Genomic DNA, 25,872 nt, shown 5'->3' on the forward strand with positions numbered 1-25,872 from the left:
TAAAGAACATAAAGTGATCCATTTAGTGGTAAAGATTTGTACTGCACAAGCCTGCAACACCAAATGTAGGTGGACACTTCTGTGGTTTACACATTTCTTAACAATGATACCAGTACCTCCATGGGCACGGCCCCCAATCATAGGAGATCTGTAAAATTTATAATTAAGTCCAACATTAGGGGATAAATTGCCAAGCATAGTTTCTTGCAGACAAAAAACAGACACATCATGTTCTTTAAAGAGAATCCCAACCTGCTCTCGATGAGAATTAAAACCTTGAATATTCCATTGAATTATGGACATTATACTGTTTTCTTTTTCTTTTTTGGGTCTACTGGTCTGGTAAGAGAAGTCTGGGAGACAGAGGGTTTACGAGGTGGGTTCTTTTCTAATTTCTTTGCTTTCGTGGGTGGCATCCTCCTCTCTGACGATGGTCCGACCGACGATGTAGAGTCTGGGTTATTAGTTTCTTTCTTAGATTGTTTATCGCGATTTGGGGAAGAGGATGGAGATGAGAGTGGACTGTGGAGTCTTTTACTGCCCACAGCTTCAGACTCCATAGCTTCGCTTCTGTGTGCCTCGACTGAGTGAGGCACAACATTCCGTGATCCCTTTATTGGGGAGCCCCTCGAGTTTGGAAGTTTGACTGATTGAGAGGAGGCTTTATTAGAGGAACCCTGTGGGGTCCCAGCAATGAGAACTTTAGGTGCCCCTCTAGATGGGGCAGGAGGCATTCCCTCAACGGGGGATGGGAGAACCTCCGCAGAGTAGGGTTGACGAGTACTACAATTTCCAACTTGTGGGGAAGACCAATTTGGTCTAGTAGTGACTCTTTCACGCTGAGGCTTGGGTTCAGCATTTCCTTGATCCTCATTGCTTCTGTGTACCTCTACCGAATGAGGCACACTAGTCAGCAATCCCTCTACTGGGGAATCCCCCAAGTCTGGAAGAGAGATTGCCTGAGAGGAGGCTTCATTAGAAGAAGCCTGTGAGGTTTCTACAATAGAAACCTTAGGTGCCCCTCCAGATGGGGCAGGGGACACCCCTTCAACAAAGGGTGAGGAAACCTCAGCACAGGAGGCTTCAGAAGTACTAGAAATTCCTACTTGAGAAGAAGACCATTAGGTTTCATAGTTACACTTTTACACTGAGGCTTGGGTTCAGTGTTAACAGAAGAATTCATATTGGCATTTTTATTTCTATTGCCTTCTACTGTTGGCTGATCCACTTTACTATTTGTTTTAACAACATCACTGTATCTTTTGGAATTACTTAATAGTCTTTTAGCATATCCTACGCTTATATGTTCTGCATGAGCTTTTAGTAGTATTTCCTGTTCCTTCTTATAAATTACACAGTTCTTATTTCTGGCATCATGCTCTTCTTTACAATTTATACAAACTGTTGGGCGGGAACAATCCCCATGTTCAGGCTGAGCACATATCAAACACATTTTGTCCCTTGCACATCTGCGGGAAGGATGGCCAAAACCATAGCAGTAAAAACACTGAAGGAGACGGGGCTTAAACTGCTTCACATAAACAATTTCTTTTTCTATCTCTACATAATGAGGTAGATCTTCACCACAAAAACTTAGGATAATCATAGAAGAACGAGGGATTTTAGCAACCTTCCAAACATTAGTTGGGCACATTTCTAAAATCTCTTCTTCATCAAAGTCATACAGATCTCTATTAAAAATTACCCCTTTGGCATAACTAAAGGTGTAGTGGGGTTTAACTTCCTTAATCTCCGATTTCTGTTTCAAGTTGAGCACCATGGCAGCTTGTTCATAAGATTTTACATGAATTAAGAAGGAATTTCTTCCAAATCGTGATACCTGCGAGTTATTCAAATTACCACAGCCAAGGTGACTCTTCAAGAATCTTCTAAACTCAAACAAGTTAGCACGTTCTTTTGCAAGAGTGATAATGAGCCACTTAGCTGGGTTGGGAGGTCTCTGCACACTTTCCTTCCTTTCCTCTACCGGCTTTTCTGGGTAAAAGATATCCAAGTTAGGTGGCACTCTACCAACAAGTTGGGCTGAAGATTCATTCTCATTACAATTATTATAATCCAAGCAGGCAGCAGCTGCATCCTGATTAGAAAGAAATGAGATCTCCAAATTTACAGAACTTTTCATATAAGTCTGTATAACTCTTATCAAGAGAGACATATTGTAAATGCAAGATTCTATGACTATTAGGGGCAGCATTTGATTGATTGATTTTACCGAAGTACTTTTTCAAGCCGGACCGGAGTCGTCAACTGGGGTTTTTATTTTTGTTGAGTCAATATTGTCAACATTAGGATTGGCAATATTAGGAGAGGGATCGGGGGGTTTAGGAGGAGGATCAGGTAGTGGTGGAGGTTTAGAACATTCTGTTTCAACAGCCGCCATCATCGTGTATATTTATGAGGCCACACCATATATTAAGAAAGAAAAATCAGTGCATGGAAGGAAGATACTGCAGTTGCCCGTTGCCACGCGCAATAAAAGAAAAGTCTCTGCAGAGTCGGGAGGTTCCAGAAACGACTATTTACACATGCAGGGCCTCGGAGGTGAGTTAGAGACTTTGTCAACCTGGGGTTTGTCCTCTTTTGTTTTGTCCCATTTAGGATGGGTCCGGCGTAGTCACTCTACATGTGTACTGGATAGGGAGAAAGGAAGTCAGCAGCCTAGTACCTACCTCACAAACATGCATTCCCCAGTCGGTGGGCTTTCGGCCCTCGCAGGGAGTAGTGACCTCGCAGTATACATCCCCACTTGACTGGGTTCAGACATGTAGCTTGGAGGGCACCAAGATACCAGAACCTTCCTTAACAAGTATTAGAGAAAGATGGTGAAAAAGGAGAGTAGGGTAGCAAATATGAAGGATAGGGATAGGGGAATTCACATAGGAAAAGGGTGAGGGACCCCCTATCTATTCACTACCCCAAAAACCTCATCCTAAAACAACTGTCATAGGATGAGGGCGACAAATCCTACGAGTATTCCAGTCCATAATCAATGCCAAGCTAGGGTCGTCAACAAAAAGACTTTTGGCTCAGTTTTCGTCTGGTAGCTCGGGGCTGACCTCTCCAGTATGGTTGCACCTGGCTGGCACAGCTCAGCCCGTCCTTACTACACGGAAGCCCCCCCACTACATCAAAGTACTGGGCCTCGGGGGGGTCTCAAACGACTTGACACCAGACAAACATGTAAAGAAAATAGTTGGAGAAACTTACAATTTAATAAGATCAATGAAAGTGGCCTTTGACTACATGGATGAGGAAATAGTAAAGAAAATACTAGTTACACTGGTAAGACCAAAATTAGAATATGCAGCATCACTATGGACACCTAGTAAAAAAAAACAAAGATTGCACCAAAACTTAGCAAGTTGACATACGAACAAAGATTGGACAAAATAAATTTATCAACTCTGGAACAGAGAAGAGAAAGAGGTGATTTGATAACCATCTACAGAATTATGAAAGGGATACAAATCCTTGATAGGGATGACCTACATAAATAGGACAAAAATAATACAAGAGGACACATGAAGAAACTTAAGAAGGACAGTTACAGAAGAGATTTGAAAAAGAACAGCTTTCCACACAGTGTAATAGATACATGGAATAGAAAGACCAGGATGCGGAAAGATACAACTGCAGGTAACTATGAGCATAGCTCTTCTCCTGCAAAATACAACTAGGTAAACTAGGTAAATACATAAGAAAACGTTAGTATGTAAAGAAAATACCAATTTTATTTACAAATGGTTAATGTATTACATGGTCAGGACATATGCTACCCCCTCCCCCCCCACCACCCCATCCCTCTTTCTGCTCTCTGTTGCTTATTAGGATTTCATGCCTGAGTTTTTCAGAATAGTATATGATCTCAATTACTTTTTATCTGATGACAAAAAAATGAATGTGAAATATGTGGGAAATAAATCAGTAACGTCAGTAAATGAGGTGGAAGAAATAATCTAGAAAATGTCGATACTTCATTACTAATAATAAATACTGATTACGAGTAATTTCTAATTACTAATAACTGTGGGAGGTATAGCAGATATATGGGATAGGAGGAAAGCTTCTAGGAGCTGTCAAGAGTTTTTACGAGAGTAGTTGAGTGTGTGTCAGGATTAGAAATGGAGAGTGTAAGTGGTTCAAGGTAAAGGTGGGACTTTGTCAGGGATGTGTTATCTCACCCTGACTGTTCAATTTATACATGGATGGGGTGGTGTGAGAGGTAAATGCAAGGGTGGTGGGTCAGGGATTGGAGATGGTTAAAGAAAATGGAGAAAAGTGGGGGTAAGCCAGCTGTTGTTTGTGGATGACACTGCACTTGTACCAGGATCAGAGGAGGGATTGAGAAAGTTAGTGACAGAGTTTGGGTAGCTGTGCAAAAGAAGGAAGCTGAAGATAAATGAAGGTAAAAGTAAGGTGATGAGATGTACAAGGGGAGAGAGTGGCAACAGACTGGAAGTGAGTATTAAGGGAGAGAGACTAGAGGAAGTGGATAGTTTTAGATACTTGGGTGTGAATGTGGTAGGAAAGGGAAGAGTGGAGGTGAAGGTAGAGTGTAGATTGAGAGAAGCGAGTAAATGTCTTTGTGAATTTAAAAGTGTAATGAGAAATAGACATTTGGGAATGGATGCTAAGAGGAGATTGTATGAAGGAGTGATTGTACCAACAGCACTGTATGGGACAGAAACATGGAGCATAAGAGAGGAAGAGAGAAGGAGTTTGAATGTATTTGAGATTAAGTGTCTGAGAAGTATGATAGAAGTTACTAGGCTGAATAGAGTGAGAAATGAGGAGGTGAGGAGGAGAATGGGGGTGGTAAGGGAGTTGGGAGATAGGGTGGATGAAAGAGTATTGGGATGGTTTGGACACATGGAAAGAATGAGTGAAGAAAGACTAGTAAAAGAAGTGTGGAAGGCAGATGTGGAAGGAGTGAACATGAGGAAGCGACCTAGAATGAGATGGATGGATGGGGTAAAAGGGGCTTTGGGGAAGAGAGGAATGTCTGTTGAAGAAGGACGAGAGAGGACAGAAGAAAGGGGTGAATGGAGAATGGTTGTATATAGATAATGCTGTGATGCATGAGGCAAAATGGGTGGGGATGGGGGTAGGGGAGTATGTGTGAGAAAAATCTGGCGCAGCCCAAAGGGATTTTTCCCTGTCTTCTCCTTTTCTGCACAAGGGGATGGAGAGGGGGGTCGCCGATTTAATGAAGTGGCCTTGCTGTGGATGTGCTGTGTCTTGCGACACTGCTTCTGACCCAAGGCAGTGGACAAGATGCAGGGATGACCTGTCATCCAAGAGGTGCCAAGATAAGAGGGAGGGAAGAGGGTGGAGGGGAGTGGAGTGTGATAGGGATGGAATGGTTGGAAGTGGTTTTTATGCCTTTGTTTTTTGGCTACCTCCCTTACAAGGGAGAAAAAAGCCTTTGGTTATATATGCATGTACTAATAACTACTAATTACTATTATAAACAAAACGCAAGTTTCCAGGAAGAGACATAATCCCAGCATCCCAGGAAAATCATGGGGTTTCACTAAATTGTTGTCCTCATGAAAAAGTTGGGAATCCCAAGATAATCCTGAGACATGTTACATGTTCTTCACTTCCTGTGTGCTGGGATAGTCCTGGGAGTATCAAATACCTTTCCCGGGAATGTATGTCTAAGGGAATGACAAGATCCCAAATCCCAAGATCTCATTTGATGAACCCTAAAAGTAATGTAGAAAGGTACTGACTCTTGTGATCATTCCTCTTCTCTTTCTTCTCTTACACTAAAAACAATAAATCAAATGCAATGGATGTGCACTTTGATTCAGCCGCCCTCCTCAATAGGGGAAGAAGTTTGTTGAAAGACACAACACTAAAATTTATCATTATATATATGGATGTGTAACGACATCCTATGAATATTATTAAAATGGTCCATGAATGATAACAAGGCTTACTTCCAGTAAATAATATCAAATAAGTATCATTACTTACAGGAGGTCTTCTTCCATAGCTAGTCTTCACTGCTTCCTGAAACCCTTGATCTTTTTCTAGTTCTCGAGTATCCAGTGCTGGATGTACAACATCAAAGCCTGAATAAAGATCTTCTTCATCTGAGTTTGCAAACCTGACATTTTCCATTGCCATCAGTTTATTCACACCTGACCACCCTAAAAATGTTGAAGAACCATAATTAGAGAACTATATATAATATGGATACAGAAGATATTAAATTAAAGACAGCCTAGACCAAGCATTCCTAAAGTAATGCCTCAATATCCCCAGGGGTTATCAAAGCTGGTTCTTGGGGGTATTGAAAAAGGGCATCCAGATATTTTTTTTTTTATATATATATAACGAGTCTTAATTCATTTATTTACTCAATCTAAAAAAAAAAAAAAAAAGAGTCCATACAATTCAGCTGCTTGTTTATAGCCATCCTATTTGTTTTTTGTACTGAAAATTAAAAACTAAAAGTTGGAAGTAGCAGGCTGATATTGGACAGGGGGTATCAGGTTGACTTGGAGTTGAATTTAGGGATATCGGAACTGAAAAACTTTAGGAGCCACTGGCCTAGACTATATAAACAATGACCCAACAAAAATTTGTTGGGTCATTATTTGCATGTACAGTAGGTTCACTTTATGACTACCACTCCATCAAAATGTGTTTATACAATTAACCCAAGAACTGTGTAGCACAGATCTAGCTGGAAACCATCATGTTGCAACCCACACCTGAGGCCGTGTTGATCTCAAAATATCCTCACAAATGATCATGCTACAGTAGACACACACTACTCCAACACAACCTTATGCAGTGCTATACAAAGATGGAAAGAACATTATTTCTTTTTTACTAGGTGATGCCCTAAATCAGTGGTTCTTAACCCCTGGGTCGCGACCCAAATTTGGGTCGCCAAGCCATTTTATTGGGTCGCTAAGGGTTTGCAGAAAATAATTATTTTCCCACTATAAATTTATTATAATTATATACTGTAATAATTAAAATACATGATGCCTAGTTTTAGGATTCTAAGCAGACCATGATTAAATAAAAAATAAATAAAACCCGCTTTTAAAAGCATAACCATATTACTTATAAAGACAATTCGTATATCTATGTAGGCTTGGGTCGCGATGCTTGATTTGTGCAAAATTTTGGGTCGCTGCCAAAAAAGGTTAAGAACCACTGCCCTAAATCTTTATATTCAAATTTATAGAAAAAGGTAATTATCTACCTAGTTGTATTATACAGGAAGGGAGCTACGCTCATAGTGACCCATCTTTGTATCTTTCAGCATCAAGTTATTTCTTAAAATCTTGAATAATGTTTGCACACACTGTTTCCTTATCTAATTTGTTCCAGGTATCCAGCACTCTATGTGGGAAGCTATTCTTTTTCAGATCTCTTCTATAATTATCCTTTTTGAGTTTCTTTTCATGTCCTCTTATTTTTCCGTTGTCCCATTTTAATAAATTATCTCTATCTAGGATTTCCATTCCTTTCATGATTCTACAAATAGTCAGCAGATCTCATCTTTCTCTTCTTTGTTCCAGAATTGGTAGTTCCAATTTGGGCAATTTTTGTTCATATGTTAATTTGGAGAGAGTTGGTGACATCTTTGTTGTTGCTCTTTGTATTCTTTCTAATTTCTTTATATTCTTTTTAGTACTGGGTGTCCATAGTGTTGCTGCATACTCCAGTTTTGGTCTTATATTTCTTAATCATTCCCTCATCCAAATAGTCAAATGCCACTTTCATTGGCCTTAATAAGTTGAAGATTTCTCCGACTATTTTATTGATATGTTTGTCTGATGACATGTCTTTGCTGATTATTACTCCAAGTTCTCTTTCCGAGTTCACTTTTTTTACTTCTTCACCAATTTTATAATTTCTCAATATTCTATTTTTACTTTTTTCAAATTCCGTTATACTACATTTCTTGATATAGAAGTTTACTTCCCACTTTTGACTCCATTTCCAGATTTTATCTAGGCCTATCTGTAATGATTCACAATCTTCCTCTGTACTTACTTTCTTTAGTATTTTTGCATCATCTGCGAAGTTCATATAACATTCCACTTCTTCATCCATGTCATTTATATATATGGCAAACATGATTGGAGCCAATACTGAACCTTATGGGGCACCACTTATCATTTCTTCCCAGGTTGAGTATTTGTCTCTAATTACTATCCTCATTTTCCTTCCAGTCAAGAAGTTTTCCATCCATTCTAATAGTTTTCCTTTGATACCACCTATTGATTTTATTTTTCTTATTAGTTTTTTGTGTGGTACTTTATCAAATGCTTTTTGTAGGTCTAGAAAGGCACAGTCCGCCCATCCATACCTTTCTTGTATTATTTCTATTAGTCTCGAAAAGAAGCAGATCAGGTTTGTTGTACATGATCTTCTTTGTCTAAATCAAAGTTGATTTGGATTCAGTATATTTTTTTCCTAATTGTAGTATACAAGAAAGGAGCAATGCTTGTTGGGTCCCATCTATTCTCTAATTTTCTAACATGCACAGTTTCAACTTAATCTACAGGTACTCCTCGTTTAACAACGACAATTGGGACCAGCGCGCCGTCGTTAACCGAATTGGTCGTTAAGCGAAAGTGTATACATATACGTACATGTACTGTATGTACAATGTCCAGCAATACATGTATCTTTATTTTCGTGTATTTTCCCTCTTTTATACAGTACATTAAAGCTTTATTCACTGTTTATTTACGGTGGTTAGGTTCCTAAAATTACCGTATATGACCAAATCCACGTATGCTGACATTCCATATTGAATACCGGGGTATTTTTTTAGTTTCGACCATGGGCGCAATATAGCAATAGAATATTAATTTTGTAAATTAAAATGTAGCAACGTAATATGCAATTTTGTGGGCGGAAATGAAAGTAAAAAATACCTTGCTACAAGAAAATATGCTAATGAACGAAGTCGGTAGCATAGGCTCGGGATGCCATCTTGTCGTCTGCCAACGTCTCTCACGACGACGACAATGAGGACGAGCCGGATGACATTTAATTTGCAGGTAATGATTTATTAAACACAGGTTAGGTTAGTTTAGTTTAGGTTAGACAAATTAATTTATCATCCTTTCATTTCTTCGACATCGGCATCTATCATAACAAACATGGTGTACCATTCGTCCGACATGACTTCGTTACTTACGAAATCTGTTTTAGCATTTTTTTTTTCATTTCCGCTCACAAAATTGCATATTACGTTGATACATTATAATTTACAAAATTAATAATTAATTTTCTATTGTTATATTGCGCCCATGGTCGAAACTAAAAATTTACCACTACCGGTATACACTGTACCCCAGGTAGTTTTTGCAGCTTGCAGGATGGTAATGTAGACCTAAGCTTCAGAACACTTTACCTCACAGCTAATATCCACCGTACAAGTTCATTTATAACATCATACAAATTTGCCTCAGCCAACTTAATTATCGTACACGACGTCATAACTTCGGGAGATTTACGTTAAACGTCATAAAGCCCGTCGTTACTCCGAGTTGTCGTTAACCGAGTAGGTCGTTAAACGAGGAGTACCTGTATATCCTTGATTTCCAATTCTCATATTTAGATTTGAATTCATGTATTGTTTGTGCTTCAGCAATATTACCTTCCTATTCCACATATTTATGCATCTATTTGGAAAAATGTATTTCTTCACATCCTTTCGACATGTGGTCTTTCTTAATTTACTCCCATGACCTCTTAAAGCCAACCCATCTTTAATCAGATCTCTTCTGTCAATGTAATCTATCCTTTTTAGTGACCTGAATGGAATGCTGTAATCATATTATCTCTTTCTCTTTGATCCTGCAAAGTTAGCAGACCCAGTACTTTTAGTTTTTCCTCATATGGTATATCTGCAAGGCTGCAGACCAGTTTGGTTGCTGCCCTTTGTATTCTCTTGATCTTGCTTATATCCTTCACTATGTGTGGGGACCATACTAAAGACACATGTTCCAGTTTTGAGCATATCAGGGTTTTGATGTTTTTTTTCATCCATATAGCAGAATGCCACTTTAATCTTTTGCAGTAGTCCATATGCCTCCCCCACAATCCTACTGATATGTCTGTCTGGTGACAGGTTGTTTTTTATCAACATTCCCAACTCTTTCTTCTCTTTTGCTTTTGAATAGGTTCACTTCCCAAGGAAAAGTCTAAGGATGGTCTTTTGCTATTTTTGCCAATTTCCAGTACTTTGCATTTTTTTGGTATAGAACTTTATATCTATTCTTGGCTCCAAGTAAAAATAGTGTCAAGATTGTTTTGCAATAGTCTACAGTCCTCCTCATTTTTCACTCTTCTCATGATTTTTGTTTCATCTATGTCAGTGACATAGACGAGAACCATTATTGGTGCAAGCACTGAACTTTGAGGAACTCCACTCATTACTGCTCTCCATCTTGACATCTTATCCTTTACTACTGTCCTCATGTTTCTTTCCTTCAAAGTCTTTCATCCATTTTAGTAGTTTGCCACTCAGTCCTCCAACATGCTCCAATTTCCACAAAAGTCAACTGTGAGGTACTGTATCAAGTGCATTCTCTAGGTCTAGGTACATGCAGTCCACCCAATCCTCTCTTGCAGAACATCATTCACATACACATGACCTTCCAGATCTGAAACCAAACTGATTGTTAGAATCTTCATCTTTTCAAGATATTTGGTACATCAATCTTACACAATCCTTTCACATAATTTCATTATTGTGCTGGTTAATGATACTGGCCTGTAATTTAGTGATGTCTCCTTGTTTCCACCTTTGTGAAATGGCCTCATGTTTGCCCTTTTCCAATCAAGCAGCACAATGTCTTCATTCAATGAACATGGAATAAGACTGGATCTTATCTGCTAGTTGTTCCCTACATTCTTTAAGTATCTAGTTTGAGATCATATCAGGTCTTGAAGCTGTTGTCACATCCAATGATCCCAAGAGATTGAACACTTCCCTCACTTCTACATTTATATCTGCTAAACCTGGTTTTTTGCTCCCCTTGCTTTTCTCCAAAAAATTGTGCTCTTTTGTAAAGACTGATCGGAACCATTTACTCATTATTTCTGCCTGAGCTTAGGCCTCTTCAAAGACCTCACCACCCACTATTAACTTGATTTCTTTCTTGTGTCTCAATTTACCATTTATAAACCTCTATAACAGTTTTAATTCATCTCTGCATTTATCTACTACCAGTATACCCCTTTCAAAATTGCTCTCTTCCACCCTTCAAATTCTTGTATAGCCATTCCTAGCTTGTTTGTAAGCTTCTTTGTTTTTTTGGCTTCTTTTCTTCCTTCATTTTTTCCAACCCACGTCCCTGGCCTTTTTCACAATCTCATACTTTTTGTTAAACCAGTCCTGTTCCTGCTTCTTCTTTTCTCTAGTCTGTCACAACTTTAGTGTGCTTACCTATACTATAAGGTTTCCTTACTTCAACAGGATGTAAATAAAATGATGAAGTGCACACTAATCTAATTTACATAATACAAAAATATACGGAATATCTTACTCTAGACAGAGGGGTATTTACAGGTCATAGGCGAGGGAAATCTAAGAGAGATCACTCACATCTCTCTACTCTTAAACAGGGCCACACAACACCAGTGCCAATGTATGCCTCTATAAGCCTAGTCTATCCCTATATACCTGACTTTACACAATCCTTCCACTTCATTTTTGTGTGAAGAAGGCTTACAATACAACAAACATTTCCTATCTAGACTAATGGAAGAACATAAATATATATGCAAGGACGCTACTTCATGTCATAGTGTTTACATGCCCTGTGACCTCTTGGGGAGAAGGCCTCAATTATGTGTTCCTCCGCTGTCTGCGCAGCAAAACTCCTGTAACTGGTCATGCTCATATGAGAGAAAGCCTAATTCATGTTTATCTTATTATCTAATTAAAGATAACATACTAATTTGTTGAATCTAACATCATAGTAATTTTCACTAAGGATGGCGAGCACTGTGGCCCTTGCTAGGACGTAGCTTATGGCACCATATTCATGTCCCTTTGTGTCAGTGATGCATCATGGAACATGACAAGTCTTTGTCATATGTTTGTTCACTCCCCCATTGTAATGTCAAGAAATATTTCATATTTCCTCCTTATTCCATGGTATTCATGAATTCCTCACAGTTTGTTTCTTCAAAGAATTTTTTCAACCCTAAGTAATCTGCTTTCCTAAAATCCAATCTCCCTTGCCTGTGTGATTTATTCCCTGGCTTTATTTCCTCATCCTCCAACTGAAATTCTATTGTATCAGTCACTTTTTCCTATTGGGCAAAGGTAGTTCCAGGACCTGATGATGATGTTCTTTGGTTAGTAACAGATATAATCTTGTGGGAGTGCCATCTCCTCTTACCTGGGTTACTTCCTTTACCCACTGGGTCATTGTGTTCTCCACTGCTATACTCAACAGGGTATTTCCCCAGGAATCTACTTTCCCATTTAGCTTTCCATTCCTCAAAGTTGACCTCACAGCAATTAAAATCTCCAAAAAGGTCTATGTTGCTACTTTGTTCAATATTTTTCTTTAGGAAAGAGCTGTATCTAATAACATTTCTTGATATTTAGTTTCATTCCAAGCACTTCTCTTGGGGGGACAATGAAGTCTCTTTTATTGTGCCCTTTAGTACTAATCTTCAGGCGAATTGAATCAACCTTGCCTTCTCTCAGATTTGCTTCTTCCACCTTTATGTCACTTCTAACTACAAACATTACCCCTTTTACATTACACCCTTTTTATCTTCTATGTCTCTTCTCCAAGAGGCATATCTATTATTCCCCCAACTGTATATAAATATTTTTTGGGAGTTTAGTCTCCACTAGACACAAAACATCAGCCTCATTTATCCTTAAGTAGTAATTTATCTCCAACCTAGCTGATAGTAAACCATTAACATTAGCATATGCTATTCTAAGTTTCCTTGTAGTGCTTACTTTGCAATACTGCCTTCCTGTCTTCTTAGAAACTGTTTTCTCTCCTTCTGATTCACAACTCACCAAAAAAAATGCTGTTTATCTTCTTTGGTCCTCCTATCATTTGTTTTGGCTTCCTCTAAGAGTTTTTGTGTCTTTGTTCATTCCTCTTCATTAGCATCTTTTCTAATCCAAATAGCTTTTAACTTTTCTTCTCATGCTAACTCCCAAAACATGCTAATTACTTCTTTTGCCATGGCTTGTGACTTGAACTTTTCAACTTTATCTTCATGGCACATGTGCAATTTCTCTTATACTTGCCTAACCTATACATGCTATCAATCAGCTCTGTTATATTCATATCGTTCCCTAGAGCTGTTGATGTAATTTCACTAATAACTTGCATTTCTTGTTCTTGGCATAACTTCCATGAGGTATTGTATACTTCTTGGTATCCAAAGAGTAAGACACATCTAGACTTGTCTACAACATCTCTGACAAGAGATTTTCTTTTTTCTATATATTCTTAACTATTCTTTCTTCTAGGCCATCTCTTCACTTTGTTCCATGATCTCTTTAAAAGTTACTCCATGACCTCTTTAAAAGTTACTCCATAATCTCTTTAAAGGTTACTCTATCTCTCCTACCCTCATTTGTTGTTGGCATATCCTCTTTTTCCTCCATGGTGTTTCGAAGATTTTTCTCTCTTTTGTCAAAGTTTTGTAGGTAGATTTTCAAAAGTCCACACCCACATGATATAGCATCAGAAAATTAAATATTTTGTAAATTATAATACATCCATGTACATTATGTTTTTCTTGGCAGAAATCAGAAAAGATTGCTAAAAGTGATACACATATGAACGGAGCTATTGGGGCTACTTGAGACACCATCTTTGTTTTCATTTGATAGATGCAGTGGTTAAAGAAATTAAAGTATGATAAATTTGTTTATTCTAACCTAACCTGCATTTAGTAATATGATATCTGTAATTCTATTGGTCATCAGGGTCATTGCTGTCAAGGATGTTGACAGCCAATTTTGATATCTGATCGGACTGTGGAGTGTACAGGAATTGCATAGCTTTAAAAAATGCATGAAGCTTAGCTCCATAGTACAGGAATTGCATAGCTAAAAGTGATACACATACAAACAGAGCTGCTGGGGCTGCTTGAGACACCATCTCTGTTTTGATTTGATAGATGCCATGGTCAAAGAAAGTAAAGTATGATAAATCTGTTTATTCTAACCTAACCTGCATTTAGTAATATGATAGCTGTAATTCTATAGGTCACAAGGGTCATTGCTGTTAAAGATGTTGACAGCCAATTTTGGTATCTGATTGGACTGTGGGGTGTACAGGAATTGCATAGCTTTAAGAAATGCACGAAGCTTAGCGAGGTATTGATGGAAGTACTGAGGGCGTATTCCAGAGCCTATGGTCACAGCTTCTTTAGGTAGTGTATTTGCTTCTAATGGAACTGGACAGACATGGTGTCTCAATGGTATGATTGCAGCTTCATTCAGTAGTATATTTGCTTTTAGCAACTTTTTTTTACTGAATTCCAAGAAAAATGTATATTACATTGATGTATTATAATCTACAAAATTATTATTTAATTTTCTAATGCTATATCACATAGGTGCGCACTTCTGAAAAAATACAGTTTCATTTTTCCTTCTAAATTTATCAATCTCCACTTGTGCTTACCTAATTGTATCTTATGGGAAGGGGAGCTACACTCGTGGTGTTCCATCTTTGTATCTCACAGTGTCTAGTTTGCTCTTAAATTCGTGTACAGTTTTTACACACACTATTGTGCATGTGTGCATGTGTGATTCATCATGGTCTTGGATTACATATTAGACTCATGATTGACAGCTATTTCCCTCCCGGAAGAGAGTTCAGAGCTCATATATGACCGATCTATGGGTATTGCTGTGAGCTTACACACACGCATGCCCCCAACTCCCTGCCCACAAGAATTGGAGTAACAACTCGCAGCAAAGCAATACTGAAATTATTTCAGCTCTGGGTGCAATTTGAATCCAGACCGCCATAGTGGCAGACTTTACCATAACAAAAGATTAGAATTAATGGTGGTAATTTGTAAAAGTTTTTGTAAAGAAATACACATCATAAACTCTAAACCATTGGTCCGATTTTATTGAAATTTGGAATACTAGGGTTTTATGGGTCAACAAATCACCTAAGTATGTCAAAAATGATGTGGAACATCTCCATCATACCAAATTTGCTTTTTCATGGCAACTATTATGTTGTCAATTTAGAGATGATCATCAGTAAAATCCAAACTGCTGCCCCAATTGACATGCAATTTGGCATGTAAAGGTTTTATGGGTCAACAAATCATCTGTACATGTCAAAAACAATGCAGGACCTTCCTTTTATACTATTCTTATTAACACCTATCATGTTGGCATGGCAACTATTGTCAATTTAGATATAATCATCCATAAAATCCAAACCCCTGGCCCAATTGACATGCAATTTGGCATATGAAGGTTTTATGGGTCAACAAATCATTTGAGCATATAAAAACAATGTAGGACCTTCCTTTTATACTATTCTTACTAACACCTTTCATGTTGCCATGGCAACTATTGTCAATTTAGATATAATCATCCATAAAATCCAAACCCCTGGCCCAATTGACATGCAATTTGGCATATGAAGGTTTTATGGGTCAACAAATCATTCTAGCATGTAAAAAACAATGTAGGGCCTTCCTTAAATACTATTCTTACTAACACCTTTCATGATGCCATGGCAACTATTGTCAATTTAGATATAATCATCCATAAAATCCAAACCCGTGGCCCAATTGACATGCAACTTGGCATGTGAAGGTTTTATGGGTCAACAAATCACCTGAGTTTGTCAAAAACAATGCAGGACCTTCCTTTTATACTATTCTTACTAACACCTTTCATGTTGCCATGGCAACTATTGTCAATTTAGATAATCATCCATAAAATCCAAACTGCTGCCCCAATTGACATGCAACTTGGCGTGAATAGGTTTTATGGGTAAACAAATCACCTGAATATGTCAAAAACATTGTAGGACCTTCCTTTTATACTATTCTTACTATCACCTTTCATGTAACATGTTCCATCAATGTAATGTATGAGCAGCTAAAAGAACTCTACTATCACATTAAAAAGTGCATATATATGTGCCTTAGCCCTTACCCTTAGAATGCCTTTCAGTGCATTCGAACGGACTGCAAAAGATGGCGGTGTAAACATTACATTCATGATGGTGGAGTTGCCCACGGATTCACGTGTACCTAAATAAGCTATTCCAAATATATATATAGTACATCTATACAGAAAGCTGCATTTTTTCATGTACTTTAGTTTAGACATATAGTAGATATGGGCGCATCCGCTCGTGGCACCACCATCGCACGTGTACTGTTTACAACGCAATCTTTTGTGGCCTGTTTAAATAAGTATGTCTCAGTTTGAATGCTTCCATCATTCAGCGCATGCACAGGGTATTCAAATTATCTTGTTGTTGTGTAAGTGTATGCCCAATTCTTGAAATACAAACAAATTTTCACCGATTTAAAAGGAAGTTTGGTTATCAACCTCGGCAAAATAGTTTTCCGAATAAAAATATTAAGGTAAGGCATCAATAACCAATATTGTAAATTAAAGAACATGTTTTTTAACCTATTTTCTCCCAGAAATGAGAAGCTTAAGATCGTTGGTTAATCGACATTTGAGCTTCATTGCAATACATGTAGACATATAGTCATGCGCGAAACCATGCGCGGAGCTATCGCCATCTTTTGCGCCCCGTTGAATTTTGATTTCTGTTTGGCTTAGTTTGAATGCTTGGAGCATTCAGCACATTCGCAGGGTATTAAAATTATCTTGTTGTTAAACAAGTGTATGCCCAGTTCTTCAAAACTTTACTAATTCTTACCAATTTCAACGCAATTTCTTATATTAGTCTTGGCAAATTAGTTTTCCAAGTAAAAATCTATAGGCAAGAAACTAAATTATATAATATTTAATGTAATAATGTTTATTAGCCTCTATTCTGCTGGATATGAGCAACTTTGAAATCGTTGGTAATAGCACAGCTGCGCAATCTAATTCCACGTCCACACGGTCGAGCACTGTCCGCCAGGCACGAGGGCTTTGCTCGACAACGGGCAATTTCAGCGGGCAAACCATCAAACTGTCCGTTCCCAGTACCATTTGCAGGCAGTGGATGGAGGGCTGATATCGCTGCCAAACGCACGAGGTGATATGCGAGCAAAGTTAGCAAACCCGCTCAGTACAGACCAAAGTTACCTTACCACCATGTCCGCACCTAGTACTAGTGTATACTGGCACCAGGCATGTCTCCGTGATTTCTTGTTTTTTTTTTTAAATGCAGGCAGCAATTATGATGATGTAAAGTGCTACCTTCTTTCCAAGTATGGCGGGAACCATGGTTATCGTACCACACTGAACCACTCACTACCAACCTCTGTTTGCGGCCAACTAACCTCCAATCACCATTGTCAGCCATGTGGACACCTTCACAGGCAGAGTCTGCGGACTTTGCCCGGTAAGGGCAAAGTCTGCCAGGCACAGCTCGACCGTGTGGACGCGGCATAAGAATCTTGAAGATTAGATGCCTACTCAACATATTGTTGCCATGGCAACGTGATAGGTGTTGGTAAGAACGGTGTAAGAGGAAGGTCCTACAATGTTATTGACATGCTCAGGTGATTTTTTGACCTATAAAACCTTCACATGCCAAGTTGCATGTCAGTTGTGCCAGGGGTTTGGATTTTATTGATTATTTCTAAATTGACAACAGTTGCTATGGCAACATGATAGATGTTAGTAAGAACAGTATAAAAGGAAGGTCCTGCATTATTTCTGACATGCTCAGGAGATTTGTTGACCTATAAAACCTTCACATGTCAAGTTGCATGTCAGTTGTGCCAGGGGTTTGGATTTTATTTATTATTTCTAAATTGACAATAGTTGCCATGGCAACATGATAGATATTAGTAAGAACAGTATAAAAGGAAGGTCCTGTATTGTTTTTTATATGCTCAGGTGATTTTTTGACCCATAAAACCTTCACATGCCAAGTTACATGTCAGTTGGGCCAGTGGTTTGGATTTTATTGATTATTTCTAAATTGACGACAGTTACCATGGTAACATGATAGATGTTAGTAAGAATGGTATAAGAAGGTCCTGCAATGTTAATGACATGCTCTGGTGATTTGTTGACCCATAAACCCTTCACATGCCAAGATGCATGTCAATTGGGCCAGTGGTTTGGATTTTATTTATGACAATCTGAAAATTGATAACTTAAATGTTGCTATGAAATGGCAAATATGGTATGATGGAGATGTCACACATTGTTTATAACATGCTCATGTGATTTGTTGATCCATAAAACCCAAGTATTCCAAATTTCAATAAAATTGGACCAGTGGTTTGGAGTTTGTGTATTTCTTTACCAAAATCTTTACAAATTACCACCCTTAATTCTAACAATTTGTTCTGGTAAAGTCTAGCCAAAAATGCAGAATTAAAAAATAATTTAAAAAATCGTATCTCCCTTATTTTTCAAGCTGTTTCAAAAACTTGAAAAGCCTTTTGTTTCTAATAAAATTGCCTTTCATATGCAACAATAATTTAAGGATTAAAAAAATTGAAAATTTTGTGCCAGTACCTACATATAGTTTTCATTAACTTGTTTTCATGACCTCCTCATATCCCATTCTTGGCTCCATACAAAAATATGCTTAGAACTTTTTCTTACCAGAAAAAGAAAAAAAAATCTAGACACTATTGTCTATTTTTGCATGGAACCAAGAATGGGATATGATAGGAGGACTTTTTAGTTTAAGCAAGCCAATAGTCTACAATCATTCTCATGATTTTTGCATCATCTGCAAATATGTTGACATAGCTTGTACCTTCCATCATGTCAATGACGTGTGTATTTACCTAACTGTAGACATATACAAATAATACAGGAAAGGAACAACGCTTGGTTGCTTGCAGGAGACTGTCCCTTGCCCTTGGCCTTACTCTCCAATTTATTATACCTAGCGTGTGTGTGCAATGTATATGTTTACACCATCACCCATTGGTTGGTCCATACAATCTATGAGATTCTCATCCAGAAGGGTGATAGCTGTTAATAGTAGTTCTAACATGTGATAGACCATGATAATTATCATAAACCACAAGTACACCTCTAAAATCATAAAATGTCATTATATTTACCTCTGACAGTATTGACAAGGATATTTCACTATCTCTAAGTAGCTTCTACTGTTTGATTTCTTAAATAATGCACAAACACGGTAATTCCCGTTTTGTGATTTATGTACGAACACAAGTCTTCTTTTTCTCACTTCCTAGGATTTTAAAGCGCAGGAATTTGTATGTAAACAATAATCATTGCCCCACGGACGATGACGATTTAACAACGTCATAATGACGTCATTCCACATTCGATTCCTGTCTTTCGGTTTAAACACAAGAGTCTTGTCGAGTATTGCACTTCCACAATTGTAGAAGAAGCGTGTTTATAAGATAAACACTCATTTGTATACATCATCCATCACGTAACTATCGAAAATAAATTAGAGTGAGTAGTATGGTAGAATTTCAATCTCATTTATGTTATCCTCGGCAATTGTAACTGTTATTTCGAACTATGTGTTCTTTTCATTATCTGGATTTCATGTATATTGATTCATTGCCAAATAAATTTATAATTATTACGATGATGACGTTACAGTACTTTATTCCTTTACGGGAATCCGCGGAGGGCCGCTCAAGGGCGGCATAATTTGCGAGTGCTGAACGAAGGAGTGGGTTAGGGATAGGATTTGGACCAGGAATAGGGTTAGGATAAGGGGTATGGGGTCAGAATTAGGGTCAGGAATGGGATTAGGATTGAGGAGAGGGAGGTAATGATGAGTGATCCTATTTCTAAAAATAGTATAGCTACGTGAGATGGGAGATTATTCCACTCTTGGATGCTAAGGGGGGAAATGAGTAATTGAATATGTAGGTGCTTGTTTGGTATTGATTAACCTAGTTGTATTTTGCGGGAAGGGGAGCTACGCTCGTAGTGTCCCGCCTTTGCATCTCGCAGTGTCTAGTTTGCTCTTAAACTCATGAATGGTTTTTGCGCACACTATTTCATTGTCCAGTTTGTTCCAAGTGTCCACCACTCTATGTGGAAAATTGTTTTTCTTCAGATCTCTTCTGTAGCTATGGTTTTTTTTTCTTACCATGTCCTCTTGTGCTTCTCTTGTCCCAGTTTAACAAGTCCTCTCTATCGAGTATTTATGTGCCCTTCATGATTCTGTAGATGGTCAGTAGGTCACCTGTCTCTTTTCTTTGCTCCAGAGTCGGTAACTCCAGTTTAGCCAATCTCTCCTCATATGGCAAGTTTGCAAGTGCAGATGCCATTTTTGTGGCTGCTCTCTGGATTCTTTCTATTTTCTTTATATTCTTTTTTGTACTGGATGACCACGATGTCGCCGCATATTATAGTCTAGGCCTTATCAGTGTGACCAATATTTTTAAAATAATTTCTTCGTCCAAATATGTAAATGCCACTTTTATTGATATTAGCAAGTTGTAGTATTCTCCGACAATTTTGTTTATCTGTTTATCATAGGACAAGTTGTCTGAGATAATTACACCCAAATCTTTTTCGGATCTCTCCTTCTTTACCTCCTTGGTTCCAATCTTATATTGTCCTGATATCTTATTTTTGCTTTTTTTTTCAAACTCCATTATGCTACACTTGTTAATATTAAAGTCCACTTCCCATTTCTGACTATAGTTCCATACCTTATTCAGGTCTTCCTGCAGTAATTCGCAATCCTTTTCAGTTTTTACTTTCCTTAACAGTTTGGTGTCATCTGCAAAGAAGCTCATGTAACATTTCACATCCTCATTCATGTCATTCACATAAATAGCAAACATTATTGGAGCCAATACAGACTTGCGGTACTCCACTGATCACCTTTTTCCAACCTGAATATTTTTCTCTGAGCACTACTGGCTGCTTGTTATTGTGGCAAAGTAGCATGCAGTTGATACTTTAGGGTCTATATGGGGCGCCCCTACGGACCAGAGCCACACATCATTTTGTCTATGATAGAGGAAAACTCTGTTCATAGAGAAATTATGACACTTTTATACTACGACTGTCCCTCCGTTATGCTGTCCTCCAACCCCTTGTTGCTGTCCTGTACCATTTCTGAGTATTCCTTTTCTGTGATGGGGGAATTCCCTGTGGTGGGGGAAAAGAATACTGCCACCAAGTATTCCCACTTGGATCGTAAGAGGCGAGAAGAAAGGGACGGGGATTGGGACTAGGCATCCTTCTCCTTGTAGCCCCACAGGGGAAATTCCTAAAAGAATAAGAGAAGGCATAAGAGGGGCTGGAAAGCCTCGGACCAGCACCCTAAGGTTTGGGTCTTTTAATGTGCGTGGATGTGGTACAGATGAGAGTAAAAGGGAAGAGATAGGTAGTATGTTTGTGAGAAGAAAGATGGATGTGTTGGCTTTGAGTGAAACTAAGTTGAAAGGGAAGGGTGAGTGTAAGTTTGGGAGTGTAAGTGGGAGGTTATCAGGAGTGAAGAGAGGGCGAGGGAGGGAAGGGGTGGCCATTCTAGTAAGTGAAGAGATAGGTAAACGGGTAGTGGAGTGGAAGGAGGTTTCCTCAAGGATGATGTGGATGAAGGTGAAACTGGGGAAGGAGATGTGGGTCTTTGTAAGTGCATATGGGCCTGGCAGTGAGAAGAGTGTAGAAGAAAGGGAGGCCTTTTGGATATATCTAAATGAGTGCATAGAGGATTTGGGAAGAAATGTCAATGTGATAGTACTGGGAGACCTTAATGCTAGTGTAGGAAATGGTCCAATCGATGGAGTGGTTGGGAAATGTGGAGTTCCAGGAAAGAATCGTAGTGGAGAGTTGATGGTGGAAATGTGTCTAGAAAGAGAGTTTATGATAGCAAATACAGCGTTTCGGAAGAAAGTCAAGCATAAGTACACATGGGAGAGGGTGGTGGAGGGAAGGGTGGTAGATAGAGCGCTAATGGATTATGTAGTAGTAAATAGGATTATGATAGGAAGAGTTAAGGATGTACATGTGCTAAGGGGAGAGGGTGGGGGAATATCAGATCATTTTTTGGTGGAAGGTAAGTTGAAAGTGGAGGATAGATGGAGGAAGAGGAAAGGGACAAAAGGTAGGGAGGTTCTTAGAGTGAACTCTTTGAATGAGAAGGAAAAGGAGAAGGAGTACGGAAAGAAGCTGAAGGAGGAGTGGGAGGGAGTAAAGGGTAGAGTAGAGCTGGGTGTGGAGGAGGAATGGGGATGGTTCAAGGAGGGAGTCACAAAGTGTGCAAGGATGGTGTGTGGAACAAGAAGGACAGGGGGAAATAGAAGAAAGGGTAGTGAATGGTGGGATGAGGAAGCAAAGAAGGTTGTAGAAGAGAAGAAGCGAGCTTTCACAGATTGGTTACAAAATAGGACGAGGGAGTCATATGAGAGGTACAAAGAAAAGAAAAGAGAAGTAAAGCAAAAAGTAAAACAGGCAAAGAGGAGAGCAGATGTGAAATGGGGTAAGAGTTTGACAGAAAAATTTGCAAGTAATAAAAAGATGTTTTGGAAATGAATTAAGAGAGGAAGAGGAGGCGAATCAAGTAGAGAAGAAAAGGTAAAAGGTGCAGATGGAGAGATGATAATGGAAGAGAAGGCAGTAAGGGGAAGATGGGCAGAATATTTTAGGGAGTTGCTTAATGTGAAGGAGGATAGGGAAGGAAAGATTGCTGCAGTGGGAAGTGCGAAGAAAATGAGAGTGATGAATGAGGAGAATGGAGGAGAAATAAGGAAGGATGAAGTGAAGGCAGTTGTTAAGATGATGAAAGCAGGTAAGGCACCTGGTCTGGATGGATGCCATGCGGAATGTCTGAAAAAGGGAGGTACAGTGATGGTGGACAGGTTGGTGAGGTTATTTAATGTTTGTTGGAGAGAGGGTAGAGTGCCGGAGGACTGGAGGAGTGCCTGTATAGTTCCACTTTACAAGGGAAAAGGGGACAAGTGTGAATGTAGTAGTTTCAGAGGGATTAGCTTGTTGAGTGTAGTTGGGAAGGCTTATGGGAGGATCTTGATTGAGAGGATTAGGAGAGGAAGAGAGGGAGTAATTGGTGAGGAACAGTGTGGATTTAGGACAGGTAGAGGTTGTGTAGATCAGATCTTTGTGGTAAGACAGATATGTGAGAAAGCTATAGGGTAGGGGAAGGATGTTTTTTGGGCTTTTATGGATCTGGAAAAGGCTTATGATAGGGTAGACAGAAAGGCACTGTGGGAGGTTATGAAGATATACGGGATAGGAGGAAAGCTTCTGGGAGCTGTCAAGAGTTTTTATGAGAATAGTAGAGCTTGTGTCAGGATTAGAAATGGAGAGAGTGAGTGGTTCGAGGTAAAGGTGGGACTTCGTCAATGATGCGTTATGTCACCCTGGCTGTTCAACTTATGCATGGATGGGGTGGTGCGAGAGGTAAATGCAAGGGTAGTGGGTCAGGGATTGGAGATGGTTAAAGAAAATGGAGAAAAGTGGGAGGTGAGCCAGCTGTTGTTTGCGGACGACACTGCGCTTGTGGCAGGATCGGAGGAGGAATTGAGGAAGTTGGTGACAGAGTTTGGGAGAGTGTGTGATAGAAGAAAGCTAAAGATAAATGTGGGTAAAAGTAAGGTGATGAGATGTACAAGGGGTGAAAGTGGCAGTAGATTGGAAGTGAGCATTAAGGGAGAGCGACTGGAGGAAGTGGATAGTTTTAGATACTTGGGTGCAAATGTGGCAGGAAAAGGTGGAGTGAAAGTGGAGGTAGAATGTAGATTGAGAAAAGCGAGTAAATGCCTTGGTGGATTAAAAAGTGTAATGAGAAATAGACATTTGGGAATGGATGCTAAGAGGAGACTGTATGAAGGAGTGATTGTGCAAACAGCACTGTATGGGGCAGAAACATGGAACATAAGAGAGGAAGAGAGAAGGAGTTTGAATGTGTTTGAGATGAGGTGTCTGAGAAGTATGATGGGGGTTACTAGGCTAGATACAGTGAGAAATGAGGAGGTGAGGAGGAGAACAGGGGTGGAAAGGGAGCTGGGAGATAGGGTTGATGAAAGAATATTAGGATGGTTTGGACACATGGAAAGAATGAGTGAAGAAAGACTAGTAAAAGAGGTATGGAAGGCAGATGTGGAGGAAGTGAACATGAGGGGGCGTCCTAGGATGAGGTGGATGGATGGGGTAAAGGGGGCTTTGGGGAAGAGGGGAATGTCTGTTGAGGAAGGACGGGAGAGGACAGAAGACAGGGGTGAATGGAGAATGGTTGTATATGGATGATGTTGTGATACCATGAGGTGGAATGGGCGGGGGGATGGAGGGTGAGGTAGTATGTGTGAGCAAAATTTGACGCAGCCCGAAGGGATTTCTCCCCGTCCTCTCATTTTATGCAATGGGGGGACGGAGAGGGGGGGTCGCCGATTTAATGAAGTGGCCTTGCTGTGGATGTGCTGTGTCTTGCGACACTGCTTCTGACTCAGGGCAGTGGACAAGGTGCAGGGATGATCCGTCATTCAGGAGGTGCTAAGATAAGAGGGAGGGTGGAGGGGTGTGGAGTGTATTCAGGAATGGAATGGGTGGGAATGATTTTATGCCTTTTTCTTTTTGGCTACCCCCCTTGTAAGGGGGAAAAAGCCTTGGTATATGTATGTATGTACTACTCTCATCTTTCTACCAATCAGGGAGTCCTCCATCCATTTTAGTAGGTTCCCTTGCAAGCAGGGAAGACTGCTTCCCCCCTCACCCGAAACAAAGAGAAGGCATACTACGCCTGCGGAGGACACGGGCAGTTCTCTCCCTCCTCCAAAGCGTAGTAGACGGAAAGGTTGTACAACATCCGCCTCGAGTCAGTCTCTGGCCGAGTTGTCTCCTATTCCTTCACCCAAGGCGGTTAGCTTCGACGGGCATGCGCCTCTGGCCCCCGCGAACTATCCCCCGGGTACGAGATTTTTCCCGGATGCGTCAACAGCCGACACCCCCGCTGCGTTTTCCGGCAGCTCAAACCCTACACGGATAAAGGACCCGACTTCGGAGACAAAGAGCGCTTCGGCCTCTTCTTCTAGTCGGGTGTCCCGCAGTCCACCTTCAACCCATCGTAAGACGAGCCGGGTCATCAACGGAACCCTTTCTATGCCCGGTGGGCAGGAGGCCCGTGGTGTTCCCACGCGCGCGTTAGTCGCAGGTAACTCCTCCTCGTCCAGAGGTGGCAGTCTCCCCTTTGAGTCTCCCGGAACATCCGCACCCAGGCGGGACTCGCCAAGCGGGCATTCCCAGGACCTCCTCCCCACTCTCTGTTCACTCGTTACTACACTGAAGGAACAGATGGAGGAACAACGGGAATTTTTCCGCGCTTCTCAAGCTCAGTTCATGCACCACCCGGAAGCTCGTCAGGAGTCACCACCCCTAAGGGCCCCCCTCGACCATCTTCCACTTCATCAGAACCCCCCTGAACCCATCAGTGACGATGAGGGAAGCGCGAGGTTCCTCTCTGACCGTGCAGACCCCTCCTACGACGACGACGATGTCCACAGCGCCGTAGGGGGGGGGGGACACGCTCCCTTTCCCCTCCCGATGCCCATTCGGAATCCCCGATGGTGGTCAAACCTTCCTTCTCAGACATCCTCGCGAGAGTTCGGAGGGCGAATCGACTGGGCCCCCCGAAAGAAGAGGAAGCCACATTCGAGTCCGAGATCTTCATGACGGGCAACTCTCAGAAAGCGCAGCCTCCTCCAATCCACCTTCCATGG

At 40.1% G+C, this 25,872-nt stretch overlaps 1 protein-coding gene across 3 annotated transcripts in view; it reads right to left on the reverse strand.

Annotated features, from left to right (window-relative positions):
* nompB (intraflagellar transport protein 88-like protein nompB) overlaps positions 1-19,435 on the reverse strand; it is a 191,887-nt gene extending 172,452 nt beyond the window's left edge. Inside the window, exons 1-2 of one of the 3 annotated variants that reach the window (XM_076212690.1) lie at positions 19,258-19,435; positions 6,004-6,179 (exon numbers count right to left, since the gene is read on the reverse strand). In XM_076212690.1, coding sequence (XP_076068805.1) covers positions 6,004-6,156 — 153 coding nt within the window. In that variant the 5' untranslated portion in view covers positions 6,157-6,179; positions 19,258-19,435. Of the gene's footprint in view, positions 1-6,003; positions 6,180-14,687; positions 15,039-19,257 lie in introns of those variants that run through there. The other 2 variants (XM_076212691.1, XM_076212689.1) reach the window with 2 other exon arrangements.
* Between the last annotated feature and the right edge of the window lie 6,437 nt (positions 19,436-25,872).

This window comes from Oratosquilla oratoria, chromosome 30 (assembly GCF_046742065.1).
Source record: "Oratosquilla oratoria isolate Oo_2021 chromosome 30, ASM4674206v1, whole genome shotgun sequence".
Classification (NCBI taxonomy): domain Eukaryota; kingdom Metazoa; phylum Arthropoda; class Malacostraca; order Stomatopoda; family Squillidae; genus Oratosquilla; species Oratosquilla oratoria.